Source organism: Lepisma saccharinum, chromosome 29, assembly GCF_977018435.1.
Source record: "Lepisma saccharinum chromosome 29, izLepSacc3.1, whole genome shotgun sequence".
In the NCBI taxonomy this organism is placed as follows: domain Eukaryota; kingdom Metazoa; phylum Arthropoda; class Insecta; order Zygentoma; family Lepismatidae; genus Lepisma; species Lepisma saccharinum.
In genome coordinates, this window is record NC_139257.1 from 47,482,923 (window position 1) to 47,496,709 (window position 13,787).

Sequence of the window (13,787 nt, forward strand, 5' to 3'; positions counted from 1 at the left end):
CAGGTTGATGTAAAGCAATATTTATGCTTCATTGTACTAATATATACCACAGAATGTACAGAATTTGTGTGTGAACTTGTCTAATTCATTGTTCAATTTTGTTTAAATATACAGTGCATTAATACTCAATTTTGGTAATTTTCTTTGAGAACTAAAGGTGAATACATATTTATGCCAGTAATTTTGCAACATGGAAAATTTAAAAACTTGAACTTCTTGTATTTTGTCATGTAAAATTATGATGCCATTTTCTTTATTTTTAATTTGAGAAATATATGACCATGACATTCAACAAGCCGAGGAAAGAGCGTCATATATATAAGATTACTGAGACTCAATGTTGTGCTTTTTAAAGTCTCATAAAAAGGTCGATCACATCCACATTCATGCAACTCAATTCGTCTCACATATATATCAGATTATAGAGACTCATCTTGTCTCTTATTTGTTAAGAGGTAAATTGTCGAAAATATATTTAATATAACTTGGTTACAATAAGATTGATCAGAATGGTTTTTCGTCTCACATATATATATAAGATTAGTGAGACTCATTTGTGTCTCTTAAGTGATAGGAGGAAGTGAAATAAGTAAATTATTCATTTTGTGTATTTACGTATTTAATTATTAAATTTGTTTCAACATAGCCTATAAGCAATGCCGGAAACAGTTGAGAGTAATTTCACACTTGCGGACATAGTAGGATTGATTAATGCACAAAATAGTAAACTAGACGCACAAAATAGTAAACTAGACACCCAAAATAGTGACATTAAGACTGCTTTGCAGTTACAAAATTGTAAAATTGACTCTGCTTTACAAGTGCAAGCAGAACAAAATGGTGATATAAAGACTGCTTTGCAGGTGCAAGCAGATCAAAACAAAAAGGTGGACGCAGCTTTGCATGCATTAACAGAAGCAAACAAAGCTCAAACCAAGGAATTTAAAGATCTTAAAAAGGAAATAAGTCTATTTAGAAATGAAGTTATAGGTGGAAATGACAAGTCGGTAAAAGATTTGCATGCTATTGACTATGAAGTAAATGTGGGTGTCGGAAACTATGAAAGTGAAAGTCAACCTAGAGTTACTCATGTACCACCTAACTACAGTAATAGCACACATGTTTTAGGTGCAAGTACTAATTCAGAAACTGTTGGTGATATCAATTATCATAAGGATGATGCACGCATTGGTGATGTTTGCAAAAGTCATGAGAGTGAATTTTTGAATAATCTACCTAACCTACTTACGCATTGTGCACGTACTGAGTATGTAGAAAATAAGTTAGAATCTAAGATTCCACATGTTAACGTAACTAGGTCACATGTGAACTTGAGAACTGAAAGTGTTCAACAAAATGCATGTAACTTTAATTATAGTTATAGTGCAAGATGCTTAGGTCTCGCATGCATGTTAGTGTACGATGTTACTTGTAACAGTTCAGTTGGAGATCGTTTATGGAATTTTAGTGCAAAACACAATTATGTTCATGATGGTATGGTAAGAATACTCAGATCACATGATGCAGATATGAAACATGGTAGTGATATCTCCATACAGCTTAGTAGTATATTTTTAGATTTAGAAGTAAGTAATATGTCTACAGTAAATAAGACCTGTACACCTGATTTGATCTGCACAAGTCTTAGTTTAGTGAACTCTGCTGTTAACTCGCAGAGAGGTCTCTTGTATACATTGAGCTCTCACTCCAATGATGAAGATCTTACGAACAACACTTTTGTAGTTATGTATGAACAAAGTGTTGATTATGGTAATCTCAGACAAAATGTGCTCAGTCACAGCACTAGTTTGAATGCTGACTTTGTACCAAACGACATTAAAACAATGTGCTGTAACAAAAGTGCTCATCCTGAAGTGAATAATACTTGTGAATATCTTAAGAATTGTTTCCATGGTAGATTTTGTAAGAGCATGAACAGGGTATTATCTTTTCGTAAATTACCGAAAGTCCTGTTGAGACATAGATTTAAAAGGTGTATTAAGGTAAAACTGAAATTTACAACAAAGTATGTTTTGTCTAACCGCACAGGGGCAAAACGAAAAATAGTAACTCATCCTAAACATGTAAGAAAAAGAAGCTTCAGACCTAAATGTTTGAAATTATGGAGGAGACAAATTTCTCTTGATGCATTCTTTGCGTTCTCCTCTCATTCTTGTGCGCTGAGTGTCAAGTCATGCTTGATCATGCATCGTACACATGTACGCAAAAGACATCGCAATGGTGTCATGAAGTTAAAGTTAACTTCACACTTGTAATGTGGTAGACTTACATTAAAGCATCGGATAACTTACCTTTAAAGTATCTTAACGAAGGCATTGTTGCAAGGTGCAGTCATGTCTTGTTACATTTTACCTGATTGTGACATAAATTTTGGAGGGGTAAACAGAGTAACATGCATAGTGTTTATTGTTTAGGATTAAGTTCGGAATTAAAGAATAATGAACTGAAAATGGTGTACACTTTTAGAGATTGTACATGTTGGTAAAAGGTATGTCATGTAACATACATAATTTTGTTAGTATGTGAATATGAAACATGCAGTTTAGCATAATAGCTTTATTGCATACATGTAATGTCAGATACTGGTGGTATCTTTCAATATGACAGTATCGGTACATATCTTAATTTGAGAAATTGTGGATTGTGTAGCTATAAGTTATGTAGCTTGACATGCTAAGTCATGAATACAGTACAGTTTCAATGCTGGAATAAATTAACCACAAAAGCAAACTGTAAAACTGAAAAATATTATCAGTTTGTTCATTCCGTGCTAATGAGGTTGGCCTATAATTGGTAGTATACCTCGTGCACTTCAAAAAATGAATGCATTTCGATAATTCTGTTTATCATACAATGCATTTGAGGTTATCCCATTGTTGGTAGTGTACCTCATACTTCTAAGATGATAATAGGATATATTTGTAATGTTGTTAGTATGACATTGAAGCTTGAAAAATGTGAGTTTTGTAGACCGGAAATTAAATTTTTGGGTCACATTATTACTTCGCAGGGGTATAAAAAAGATCATAAGTATGTAGATTCTATTGTTAATCTGCCTGTGCCCAATTCAGTTAAGCAACTGCAAAAAATCTTAGGTTGTTTTAATTGGTTGAGCAAATACATAAAGAATTATGCCATTATAGCGCAACCTATGTATGACTTGTTGAAAGCTGGTAAGAAATGGCAATGGAATGACCAAGCTTCTGCAGCTTTTAAAACATTAAAAGATAAAGTTAGTGAACAAGTACTTTTATCTTTTCCTAACTTTTTACACACTTTTCATATTCAAACTGATGCATCAATAATAGGTGTTGCAGGATACTGCTATCAGCTGATTGATAGTAACATCAAACCTCTCGGTTTCGTGAGTAGATTGCTCAGAAGTTATGAAAAATCATATACTTCTACAGAGTTGGAAGTTTTAGCAATATTATTTACTATTGATAAGTTCTGTTCACTATTAAAAGGCAGACATTTTATTATCATAACTGACCACAAGGCACTTACCTGGTTAGAAACGGCGCACACATGGAATGCACGTTTAACTCGTTGGTTTGTGCAATTACAACAGTATTCCTTCCATGTACAATACTGTAAAGGGTCGGAAAACATAATTGCTGATGTTCTAAGTAGGACATTTCCGATGCAAGAAGACCTCTTGTATCATGTAAATTCTTTGCAGTTTAAAGAAATATTAGAATCTTTCATTAATATTGATGATTTGATTGTAGCACAAGAAAAAGATGATGAATTGAAAGAAATTAGGCAATATATTTTGCACTCTTCAATTCTTAATGATAATCCAAGAAGTAGGACTTGGAATGAACGTTATCTTCTAAGGGACAATATTTTGTGTGTTAGAGACTTTCATAACGTGCAAAAGATTAGAATTTGTGTTCCAATTACATTAGTAGGTTCAATATTGAATAAATTTCATGACTTATCGGGACACTTTGGTGCTAATCGTACACTTTCTCAGATATATAGATACTTCCAATGGAAAGGTATGAAGAAAGATGTACAAAAATATGTAGCAGACTGTGATTTATGCATTCGCACTAAGCCGAATAAGCATCCGTCTAAACATTTAGCCAAAGTACACATTACCGACAAGCCTGGGAAAATATTGTTCATTGATTTACAAGGTCCATTCACCATGGGTCCTAAACGTGAACGTTTCTTATTTACTATATTGGATGCAGCATCCAGATATTTAGTGGCATATCCAGTGACAAACAGCAACGCTGTTACGGTACTGAACAAATTGTGCCATGTATATTTTGTACATCTAGGTATTCCAGAAAAAATAATATCGGATAATGGACCACAGTTTCGTTCATGTCTTTTCAATACCAAAATGAAAGAATATGGTGTCAAACTTATGTTTACTCCTCCTTACCACCCTTCTTCCAATATGGTTGAACGGTATCATTCGGAACTTAACCGTTTAATGAGAGTATTGTGCATCGATAACCATGCTAAATGGCCCCAGCAAATATCCATGGCTTTGCATTGGTTAAACAATGCTATCTCCTCACAAACTGGTTTCGCTCCAATAGAATTAAGGTTAAATAAAGAACCTAACCTACAAGTAGGAAATCTCATATTTGATGATGGTACACATCAGTCATGGAATGACAAACTGCTTATGGCTCAAATTAAAAGTCATGCAGCTAGATCCAATAAGTTAAACAAGTTGAATTGTAAGCAACAAGATAAAATATCAATTTCTTCTGGAAATTTTGTTTTTATCAGAAATAGACAAAGAGATATGGATGATAATCCAATTAAAAAATATTGTTTTCTGTATGAAGGTCCATACTTATGTATAAAAAACTTTGGTGACTCTCGTATATCTGCCTTACGTTGCAGTGATGGGATTCTTCTGGAAAACATTGCTATTGAACATGTAAAATTATGGAAATGTTCAAAAGACAAGAAAATTTCTTGGTTGAACACTTTGCAAAATGCAAGTAGCACACATAACGATGTGGTGCAAAGTATACTTGATCAAACAATGCAAGAAAAAAATGTTATTTTTCCATCTGTCAATACAGATGTGTGTATAGTTTGTTCTTGAAACAAACTTACCATTATAGAGGATGGCCTGTAAATGGTCGTACTTCAAATACATCTTTATTATAGTAATAATTTAGATTTAGTTGTTAGGATTTACCTCGTGGACAGTGAGATACTTATTATAATGTAAAACAAACGAGTACACCAATGTCACACTTTAGTAGTAGTTGTTGGTGGATCTGTCTTAGCATACAGTTTCACATATATTTGTCCAAGGGACAAGTTACTCAAGTTTTAGACTATGACACCTAGGGAATGGTACCAAAAATCCAAATGCTAATTTTAATGTGAATTATTTAGAGTAATTTGATTTCATAAAATGAATCAAATACTTACGGTGTGTTGCAAAAAGTAAGCCAAGAGATCCATGAGTTGATCCGAGCTCGTTGCACATGCGGTTATGCCATAGAGCATAAAAACTTGGGGTAGGTTCACGTAAAAGGCAATAAGTAAGTCCTATAGTGCCACTCAAGAAACTGAATATGAAAAATGTTATTAATATTTTTTGTCAATATTATTGAGTATTAACCATTTTATTCTAAATGGCGAAGGTTGACAAAAAACTTAATATGAAAAGTGTATAATTTTATTAGCATAGAATTTTGGATGGCACGTCTTCTTCCCAAGATGAAACCTTACTAAAGCAATTTCTTTTTGTATGGTTGGGATAGTTGAGTAACACATTATTTGTACTGGGCAAACGAGAAGTGTTGATACGTTAAGATTGACTCCAAGATATGTTTTGCATGCATAATCGTACCTGGCTTTTTGGGATATTGATTACTTAATTAGCAACCTGGTAAATGGTCATGCTACTTGAGATAGTAGTGCATACCATTTTAACATTAAGTAAGCTCTAAATTACTGGTTTAATTTTCAATAGAAAGTTTTCTCACGTCCACAGCAGTGTGAATTTCCTCTCAACAATGTTGTTCATTATAATTAATACGATAAATGTAACGCATATGTTGGTAGTGTTGTGTCAAATATAATTTAAATATTTAGTGTACATGTATGTGACATGGAAGACGAGCAAACTTGTGATATGATAACTTTGCATGTTGTTTATTTCAATATTGTGTTTTTGGTTTGTTAATATGTAATGAGCAGTAGCCATGTTGTAAATGGTGAAGTTTGTGAGTATTGTCTCATATAAACAATAAACAATAACTTATAATAATTTTATGTTTTGCATTCATCTAGCTAAAGTGTATATGTATAATTTTTGTAGCTCACTCTACTAGTAATGATGTAGCTACAAATGTGTTAATGTATTAATCTTTGCTTTTGTTTGTCATTTGACACTTAATACTTAATATGCTATTGAACTTCACCATAAATTCGAAGCTTGAACTTCGTTTTTCGTGTATTTTTGAATAACATTATATCACATTAATAATGGTTCACAACAGAAACATGTTAAAGTTTCTTAGTATACAATTTAATTAAAATTGTTCTTTACATTTATTCAACTTGAATATGGTTATATAGTATTTGTAGCTCACTCTCACATAAATGATGAGCTGGAAAATTCTTAATATATTAGTTATTGTCACGTAGCCATTCATTGTTGCTTTGTTTAGACTCTTCTGTTTTTGTTGCCGAAGGATGTCATCAAGGTACATAGACATAATTCTCTGACACCTTTGAGCATATGTTTATTGTTAGAAGTTAAGATTCTGTTATCTTAATCAAGTCTGACAAATGTTAAACAAGCATATACTACACTTACATAGGACACTGTAAACATTCTCTATCACACTTCATCTAACACGCCAGTTTTGTGATATTATGATCACAACGGAACCACAGGATACACTAATTACTTTCACTTCGAAGTTATACTTCTTTATGCAAGAAGTGGAATGGTGACGTACCATTTTTCTTTGTATCTGCTTCCCCATTATATCATCGTGAGACGTAGACTAAGTATTGTCGGACGATTTGTTAGTCTGTCCTCCTTGCTTAGTTGAATATGTGTTGCAAGGATACACATTACTCTAACTCAAGATATAGAAAAATGTTTGTTTGAATACACCTTCAAACACACCATTATGATAATATTATAGTTTTAATTACACCTCACATCACACAAACTAATAAGACGAGAAGTAAGTATGCTTAGGACACCCTCATACATACCGATACAGAGATATAATATTGTTAGCATCACAACACTTTACACAAATCCATGGTACGGGGAGAAATACGCATGAAGACACTCTATAACTCACTAATATGATGATATTATAGTTTTTACACATCACTACACATTATCTTATGTTATAAAGAGAGGTATGTTCTAGAACATGTTAAGACGTTTTACTCTAATGATATCTTTCACATATTGAAACATAAATGCAAGTCAGCTTCACACACTGTTGTATGTTATTGTTTCTAACAGATATAAGATTGTGTTGTATGGTTACTCTTTTCTTTTAATTATCTTGGTTACTTAGAAATAATAGATCATATTTTGATCTCATGTGATGTTACAAGTTTAGTAAATTGTAATTTATACTTTGGCGTGGGTAAGCCCATTGGGCGCCAGTATGACGGTATCAGGTTGACTACCATCATAATGTGAATAATAAAATTATTTTTATTACTTGAAATTCACGATTTGAGGTCGTATTTGGTAGTTTGTATTTGTACAAAATTAATTTGCATCACTTTGGCTTTGTTCTTATTTAAGTACATATCCAAACTTCACGTATTTACAATATTTTCATGATTTAGCGATGTAATTTGGTTTGTGATCAAAAATATGCTTACCGAAAATTGCAAATTTATGCATAATCGCACATATGTTTGGTTTTAGCAACTTTTATTTGCTCTTTCATTAGTATTTGGGCGCAAAGATGTATTTAAAATGTATTATTAGCATGTACTAACCATTTAAAATTAATTTTGGTTTATTTTCGATATAAACTTACGATTTGCTGTAAAGAAGCGCCTTGTAGAGTAATCCCAGAGTTGAGAAGTAATCCTAAACTTGGACGCATAGCCAACTCGCATAAAGGGAAAAATCCAACTTGAGAGTAAATAACCTTTCTCCCACCCAAATTGTAAAACTAGAAAACAACTGAAAAAGGTGAAATAAAATATGTAAACATGTAAAAGAATATTGTAATAACTATTTTATTGTATCTAAATTATTTTACAAGCGTTTTTATGCATGATATAGGTACAATTCAAAATTTGTAACTTGAAATGTATCCGCGAGTTTGTATTCTGTGAAAAAAGTGGTAACAGTGAGAGTTTGGATACACTGGGGGATCTAAAAGATCATCTTGGACTGACGAGAAGTCACAAAATGTTTCGGAAAGTGAAATTTGAAGAATTTGATTTCAAAGGAAGATCCGTTGATATTTTATAGCATATCAGCGCAGATAAGTATTATGTTTACTTTTAAAAGTTGAAACTTCATCGCTAAAGGCGTAAAACGTCCAAAGGACATAAATTTGGTGACCGGCTGGAATCACATAAAATGGCAGCCATCTTCGTTTTATAAGGAATCTACGATTAAATATTATACATGCATGTAGATACTTTAAATGAAAGGCCTATTTCTTAAAGGTACCAAAAGTGCTTAATTGGGATGTGGAAAGTGAATTGAACATATTATTTACATAATTCGTCTTGGTTTTCGTCAATTGATTATCGAGCATTTCTTGCCGGATTACGACGTACAAATCTGCGAAAGATTGGAAATAATTCTTCTTAGAGACAATTTGACTTGAAGTAATAAAAGAATAAATAAACCTGAAAAATGACAACAGGTTGATGTAAAGCAATATTTATGCTTCATTGTACTAATATATACCACAGAATGTACAGAATTTGTGTGTGAACTTGTCTAATTCATTGTTCAATTTTGTTTAAATATACAGTGCATTAATACTCAATTTTGGTAATTTTCTTTGAGAACTAAAGGTGAATACATATTTATGCCAGTAATTTTGCAACATGGAAAATTTAAAAACTTGAACTTCTTGTATTTTGTCATGTAAAATTATGATGCCATTTTCTTTATTTTTAATTTGAGAAATATATGACCATGACATTCAACAAGCCGAGGAAAGAGCGTCATATATTGTATTTGTAAAATTGTCGATAATTTTACTAAAATATTTCTATAGTTAGCCTCTAACTTGGTGCAAAATCTACCAATTTCTTATTTTTATGCATGGAACCTGCTGACTAACCCACTGACCTCAACACCAACTCCAGGTCCCTCAATAAAACCTGGCTACACTTCATCAGGAATATGCATAATGACCCAATCCACTCCCCCCACGTGATGAAACCAATCATTGACCTTAAGCGCTTGCACGAGGAAGCCCGCCTACCCATGTGAACGAAAACAAACACCCTTCCACGAATGTAGACGACAAGACCGAGGTGAACAGACACACCTCATTATTCTTGGTATAATGAGTTGAATCTGGTGAGGATACCTGAACCCACGTGCGTCCCAAGAAACCTCAACAATTGATATCACAGACCTAATTATTTCCATAACTTCATCACCAATGGTTTCTTGGATGACATGCCTGGTAACACCGGTGCAGGAGGGTTACAGTACGACAAAACCTCTATCAATCTGAATTGAACAACTAAATAAGTATACTACAATGTTCAACTTATATTGTATATTTTGCATAAAATGTGAGGATTCTGTGAACACCTCGCTCGGATGTGATGGGACAAAACTCTAACACCCTTCCCTCTTTAGACAGGAGAGGCATTCATACGTATACTCAGAATATTTCACAAATTATTATGGAAGTTTGTATATTATAATATTTATGACCCAAGGCCATGGAAATAGGCACACATCATGAGATTAATTCGTATTTTCAATAAATTAATGAAAAATACAAAACTTTTGTACTTACGTATAGTGAGTATCTATTACTTCATACGACGTTTCGGGAACAACTGCTCCTTTCTTCAGGTTCTTGTTCTCGGCTACCAGAAATATGTCGTAGCCACGTCAAATAATCTCAAACATCAGGAAAGAAGGAAACTGTACAATTTAGGTGAGTGCGGAATTTGGAAAACATTACTACAACATTCACTACCCCCATATTCCCTCGTTTGTTTAAAACCATCACAGTAAAAACTTATCTTGTAAAAACCCTATATATGATTAAAATGTTAATAAGATGCCTGCCTCTTACACTTCCCCGTGCTGACTGTTGTTTTATTCCTCGCTGTATGCAGGAGGTTGTGTGCGTGCCGTTTCTCTCCTCACTAACCTCCCCCTACCAGTTTCCCCTCTCGCTTACGTCATGTCAAGTTCGAAGTCGCGTTCTATTTGGTCCTTGCAAATTACACCTGGGGTGACTTGGAAACCTATTTTCTTATATCCTCGTTTCTCCCATTTCTTGAACATCCCTATCCATATTTCGTCTACATTTCCATGTTCTCTGTTTAGCTTGTTTTCCCTAGCTCGTAAACGTTCCTTCTCGTCGGTTTATTCTCCTCTCGAACCACTTTTTGTTTCTCAATTTCATGTCCTTCGTCAATAATGTGCTCGGACAACCCTGTTCGGGGAACACCCTCCCTTACGTCTTTGTCGTGTTCCTTCCATCTTATGTTCATACTCCTGCCCATTTGGCCTATATACTCTTTGTTACACTGGCATTTAATGCTATATATCCCTTTCTTCCCCCCCTCATCTTCTTTTTTTTCCGTTCCAAACTTCTTATATTCCATAAAGTGTTTCTCTATAGTTCTTGGTGCTTTCATACCACATTTGATTCCATACTCCCTAACGGCTTTTTCCACCTTTTCTGACACCCCTTTTAAATACTTAACCTTCGTCATCCTTTTTCTCCCCTCCCTTATTCTGCCAAATAAAGAGAGGAAATAAAATCACAGTCATTCCCAGCCTGAGAACTATAAACGAATGACGTATATCCAACATGCACTTGTAACCTGTGTTATGTTTGTCACCAGTTAGCAATGCATTATCAAACATTAATTCAATATCATATGCCCCGAAGGCTGAATTATACCATCATGCATGCATTGACATGAGATAACAACACGACTCCACTTTTGACTACTTTCGACGAAAGCTATTGTGGCTGATCTCTTTCGGTTTCAATCGCTCATGCGTGTACAGATACAGCAGGAATGCAACAGGCTGCCATTTCGTGGTTTTCACCCTGCACGTACGCACACTCGCAGGAAAGCAGTGTTGTGCTTCACAAAATGCTTATCATAATGCACTTGATAAGATTAAACATGATCGATGCGAACTTCTAACATCAGGCTAATGTTGCCAATATGTCCTTGTTGAAATAGTAGGGAAAATAATATCTTACCTGATGTAAGGGAACATGGCAGAGTCGAGCAAACCAATCAGTGCACATATTCCTGTCTTCAAATAAACCGTGCGCAACCTACCTCATTGGTGTTTATGTTCGTTTCCATTACCACTATACTCTCGTCGGGCTGAAACAATAATTTTCTGGGGTGTAAGGGGTGACCACCTACGTAGGCACCCAAAAGTCAACCTCACTTCCACATAGTACACCCTGGACTGCAGACTAACGAGGCTCTGGCGACTGGCCCCATGGCCAGTATAATTTTGTTTGTGTTGAGTGCTCCTTTACAGCCTCAGCTTTTAACGAAAGTAAGAAGATTTTAATATTTTATTATTTTATGATTTTAGTTATGCAACGTTAGAGTTGTTATGTGAAACGATAAGGGGCTGGACCCCGTATAATGTGACGGGTGCAAAATAGCCTTAGTGCTGACGCACACAAAATTTTAAATTCAAATTCAAAAAAATTCAAACAATAATTTTCTGCCAGATCGATCAACTAAGGCTACAAACTTCCGAAGATTTCCTGCGACGCGATCACTTGATCCGTTCCGCCTCCATTCTCCTCCTCCCAGAGTCCTTTTGTGCTAACCCGTTGCTTCCCATGATTTGACCTGCACCGCAAGTTGCACATTTGGGATGCATAAAATTGTGGATTCATGATCCATCAAGTGCGACTATTGATTACAACACTGTCTTTAAACAGACGTTATATCAAATAACAGCTTTTTCAACATTACAGAATTATCGACACGCAACAACAACAAGCGCCATTGTCGGTACAAACAAGAACTAATTGATCTAATATTGTTGTAGCCCTCTCTGTCCATACCCACCACCTAGCGTGAATCTCGCATACTACATGGACGAATTGCTTCGTGATTAAACGTTGAGAAATTAGAACTATTAATAGTATTGAAGTACTTGCTTCAAAATGGACTTTACGTTGTACATGTTATATTGTTTCATCCTTTGTTAACAATTTTTGTGAATTATAGGCAAACCATATGGCATAATCGCCAGTATGTCATATTAGCTTGTATTCAAGCTGTATGAAAAGCTTAATTAGCAACTATTAATTTGGCAACAATGTGCTCGTTCTCAGACCATAAAGCAGAAAGCTAAACTGATTTCTATGTGGTGGGATATGCAAGAAGTTTCTCTTTTTTCCCTTCCTGTCAGTCAAGGTAGGTGCCATGCTTCTCTCCCTCACCTCCAGTGAAAGCCTACCTGCCAGAAGTTCTAGGTCACTTGGTGAATGAAACTGCTGCAAAAGAAACAGAAGGGGAGGAAAACGTTTTGTGGCCAACAGAACAGTCTTCTAGTATTTTTTTTTACACTGACATAGATGTAAAACATAAAGTGGGAAGCAGGATTGAAGTAAACTTTCAATTATTTAACATGGTATTTCAGTCGAGAACTGGCAGAGTGAATGTATTAAATGGGAAAATGTGAAATGCAGGAACATAAAATTGGGGTTCCACTGTATATTACACCGCAAGTTAGCAACATATTCATTACTTTTAATAATGCACTAGGTATTACTGAAGATAAGTAATGATCGTATCTAGTATTGACTTTTCTGTGCTAACTGCTAAAATAGAGGAAATATTTTGTCCCATGTTCCATTCGCAATTGTCAAGATTACAATATATGCATTTCAGGAACTGAAGGAGAAGGTGTGTTTTGGATACGTGAAGAAATTTAAGTCGTATGTAATTAATCTTCTCGGTGGTGATGCTGGAAGCACAAGGCAATCCATTGCCCCCGACCCCAGCTTAGCATCACAGGAAGAGTCGATGTCAAAGACAATCAACTTGAGCGGCGGGAATCGGAGGCGACTTCTTCTGAGCAGAAACCACTCTCAGCTGCTGGATTCTGATGGAGAGGTAAGGAGCTTCTTGGTATTCACTCCCTAGGAATGTTGTTAGGGTATGAATTTGTTAGAAGTTATGTAACCTTATGCAATAACCATTATGTTCCGTACTGAGAATTAATTCAATGTGAAGAATGTGTTACTTTGGGAAATGATCCAAATTAGTTGAAACTAAACATTGTTAAATTGTATTGTGTTTAGCATTCAGGGAATGCTGTGTGTCACTGAACCATTGTTACATAGAATCATAAGGTGCTACATACAGTATATAAGGACAGTTATTTCAGCTATCCAGGACAGCTTATATGAAGTAGGTAGATCTTTTCCTGGCAGTCTGTCAAAGGTTCAACAGAGGTTGTACAGAGTATACACGATGAATCTGTTTCTTCCACAACAGGCTAATATTTTCTAAAGTACAATAAATTGCACAAACTATCAACATCACTTCTCATGATCTGAATCATCATAATT

General features: G+C 34.7%; 1 protein-coding gene across 2 annotated transcripts in view; it reads left to right on the forward strand.

The window, feature by feature from the left end:
* Cap-G (Chromosome associated protein G) overlaps positions 1–13,787 on the forward strand; it is a 109,967-nt gene that overhangs the window by 61,899 nt on the left and 34,281 nt on the right. For both annotated transcript variants that reach the window (XM_083114811.1, XM_083114812.1), the window contains exon 20: positions 13,105–13,329. In XM_083114811.1, coding sequence (XP_082970937.1) covers positions 13,105–13,329 — 225 coding nt within the window. The remainder of the gene's footprint in view (positions 1–13,104; positions 13,330–13,787) is intronic.